At 38.4% G+C, this 3,633-nt stretch overlaps 1 protein-coding gene across 2 annotated transcripts; it reads left to right on the forward strand.

Moving 5' to 3' along the window:
- Positions 1 to 1,846: 1,846 nt before the first annotated feature.
- LOC148356298 (uncharacterized) lies at positions 1,847 to 3,083 on the forward strand. 2 transcript variants are annotated; one of them, XR_015852014.1, is made up of 3 exons: positions 1,847 to 2,356; positions 2,632 to 2,757; positions 2,845 to 3,083. XR_015852014.1 is itself a non-coding variant. In XM_088347429.1 (2 exons), exons 1-2 carry the CDS (start codon positions 1,981 to 1,983, stop codon positions 2,643 to 2,645), a joined length of 390 nt encoding a protein of 129 aa, XP_088203555.1. In that variant the 5' UTR covers positions 1,847 to 1,980; the 3' UTR covers positions 2,646 to 3,083. The 2 variants fall into 2 exon arrangements, 1 of the variants encoding a protein (XP_088203555.1); XM_088347429.1 differs by having other exon boundaries at positions 2,632 to 3,083.
- Positions 3,084 to 3,633: the final 550 nt, after the last annotated feature.

Consider the following 3,633-nt stretch of genomic DNA (forward strand, 5'->3'; position numbering starts at 1 on the left):
AATGTCTGGATGTCTAGATGTCTAGATGTCTAGGTAGATAGATAGATAGATAGATAGATAGATAGATAGATAGATAGATAGATAGATAGATAGATAGATAGATAGATAGATAGATAGATAGATAGATAGATAGATAGATAGATAGATAGATAGATAGATAGATAGATAGATAGATAGATAGATAGATAGATAGATAGATAGATAGATAGATAGATAGATAGATAGATAGATAGATAGATAGATAGATAGATAGATAGATAGATAGATAGATAGATGTCTAGATAGATAGATGTCTAGATAGATAGATAGATAGATAGATAGATAGATAGATAGATAGATAGATAGATAGATAGATAGATAGATAGATAGATAGATAGATAGATAGATAGATAGATAGATAGATGCATGTTTTCCTCCGCCTTCGCTGTAGGCAATCTGTGCATGCCTATTATTTTCCAGTTGAGACATCAGAACCTCGATATGGGGCCCCCCTCTCCAGGCAGAGACCAGCTATTGCAACAAAAACGCATATTCAATAACCTTGGCCTAACTTCCAGACTGGCAACTTGAGCACAAGTATTGGCTTTGAACTTACAAGTGAAAATATATTTAACACGCCAAACAGAATCCGTTTCCAGAATATAAAAAAAAAAAAACAACAACAATAAGTCATCTTTCCAGCCTCTGTCAAGCTCCTTGTGTGGAATGTGCAAGTACGTGCATTTCTTAGACACCCTTGAATAAACCATCCTTTTTTCTCATCATTTTGGAGGTTGCGGTTGGCGTTTGAACTGTATTTGAAACAGGTTTTTTCTTACTTTCGCTATTTTCATGCTACACTAACAAAACACAAATGACGTGCGTGAAATTACTCTCCATCCCACCCCCCTTCATTATCTCCCCCTTTCCTAATTCTTAATGTCCCGAACAGCTCTAATATTTAAAAATAGATAGTTGCAGTGGGGTAAAATAAAAAGTATAAGGTCTCACAGCATTGTTAACACAGACTTAAAAGAGAAAAATTTCTTCTTTCCATTTTTGAAGGACACCTCAGACGACGCACGCTTTTTCTAAAACCGGAAGTGAAAAACTTTTACCAAAACAGAAATCTAATACGATTAATTGAGCAGTTTATTGTCACAAAAATACTTTGCTTCAAAATATAGCAACCGTAGACTAAAATATTAGTCGCAGCTTACGATATTGTTGTTTATGTTAAAAAACGCCGTTGATTTTTGTATTTATTTAAATATATATATTTGTTTTTTTTTTTTAATAGTCTTTTTTTGTTTGAACAATTTTATTGAAACTATTAACAGCAAATAAACAATGTGAGGTTTGAACAATTTTTATCGACAATTTTAACAGCAATTCAGCATATTCACAATTTCGTTACATCTGACAATATGACGTTTTAACATTTTTTCCGACTTTTTTAACAGCAATTAAACACACCATTTCATTATATCATGTCCCAACCATATGAGTTTTCATCGACACTTTTAACAGCAATTAAATACATTCACAATTTCATTCTATCATATTCTAACAATATGAGGTTTGAACATTTTTTATCGCCACTTTTAACAGCAGTTAAACCGTGGTTTAGGCGTTTAAAGGAAGAAAAGTTGTCTAACGCTGCGCGTAAAGTGGTAGTGTTGGTGAGCATGTCGTGCTAATTTTGTTTATAATTATGCAACGTTCATAAAATTTGCAAAAAAATAGTATAAACCTTTGAAACGTTGAATAAAGGATGACGACCCTCCGTTCCGCGTGGGGGCAGTAACGCCATAAAGCCTACCGAAGCTGTGCATTGTGGGTAATTGCTTTCATTTAAAGCGACGTGCTTCCTTCCTTCCTTTAGACGTCGAAGTTACGCACACCGTACGTGACCTCCTGCCAGCTGCTTAAAACCGAGATTCGGTAAGCGAGAGAGAAAAACTCGTATTTTACCAAATTCAGTTGTCGTTTTTTGGGGAAATGTGTATTGAGTCAATGGATATGACTACTTCTAAACGAATGGACGCCTTACGGTTAACTTTAAAGCCCGCAAACAAGTTTATGTGGACACGGTTTCGCCTGGACGCGGACGGGGCCTATCCAAAATGGCGACGCAGTTCACCGATTGAGAATTCCACGAGGACCAGAAAGCGCAGCGGATGGGAACGTCGTCGAAAGTCGAACGAGCCTCCTTACAAAGTGGAGCTTAACAAGGAGCGAGGAGTCGTGGCCTCTGCGAGACTACTTCACCCGGGAGCAATGGCGCCGGAGAACAGGACGCAGTACTTGATACAAGAGCATGAAGACAACATGGCGCCGAGTGACAAGCCGGACATCCAGCATTCATCGTCGCTTGGTACTTCATTTCTTTACGGCGAATGCCTTTCACCCAACCGCGTGTACACTGAGCTGGATTCCGATTGTTATGAGAATTGTCTTGCCTTTCAACAGAGGGATTTTGAGGAAATGTTTGACTCGTGGTAGAACAGAGGACATTTTAGCACGTTTTACTCCTGTTAATTGTTGCATTTACACCACATTTGGGTTAATTTAATGCGGCCTATCGAACTAAAGCATTGCTGCTTTATCTTGTCTATGTCGCACGATTCATGGGCTGTATTTGTCTCGCAGTGGGCGCCCAGTAGGGAGTGCTCTTGCCCCGCAAATGCATCCCGGCTCGCCGGCGCTCTCAACGAACGAGCGGTGCAAAATGCACCCACCCGAGCTGGAGGTATGGCCACTGCTTGGAAAAGTCAGGTAACCAAGCAATTAAGGGCAGGTTTTATTCACTGATTTGTCCTTCATTGGTGCCATGCAACCTCTATCACTGTGAGCGTTTTCCAGGTCAGCCCTGCCTTCCCTCCAGGGACTCCAGGCTCTGCAGAGGAGATTCTGGAACTCCTGAAAGGTGACTTCAGTGATATATAATTATTTTTAAAGCTCTGAGAGCCACGGATTTTTTTTTTTTAATTTCTATCATTGCAATATGTTTGAGCATCATGTTCTTGTGCAATTTGATCATGTTATTGTAAATATGCGGCGTGGATTAGTTTGTTCAAAATAAAAGCCAATGTGTACTGAAACTTACATAATGTGATTTATTTATTTTTGGTGGTTGAAAGACTGGCAATGATACCTAAGTGGAAATGTTTAAATCTAAGCCTGAAACACCCTTTCTATTCTTAGCATATGATTAACCCATCTTTTATGTTGACAATATAAGGGGATGGTGTCATAATAGTCTAGTCTTTCATCTGTACAGCCCTTTTATACTCTTTGTGATTAAGGGCTATACATATAAACTTGACTCTTTTAAGTCACAAGGCAGGTATTGTTTGCTTTTTAGAATCTACATAAGTCCTTCAAATGTCTGACTGATATTTGACCCAGTCACTGGGCTATTACTTTTGTCAAGGTTCACGACAATGACCTCAACCAACAATAAACCTTTCATTTCTGGGTTAAAGTGCAAACATTAAGTGACATCCATATTTATGTATGACAAGTTTACAGAATTTTACAACTTGACAGGCATCAGAATAAAGGTTGCAAAGTCATGGTTTGACAAGAAAGTTTCATCAACAACTTTATCAGGCAATGCGCATGCTTATCAGCATGCGGTGGGTTTGGAAC

Source organism: Urocampus carinirostris, chromosome 11 (assembly GCF_059441175.1).
Source record: "Urocampus carinirostris isolate Australia breed hairy pipefish chromosome 11, RoL_Ucar_1.0, whole genome shotgun sequence".
In the NCBI taxonomy this organism is placed as follows: Eukaryota; Metazoa; Chordata; class Actinopteri; order Syngnathiformes; family Syngnathidae; genus Urocampus; species Urocampus carinirostris.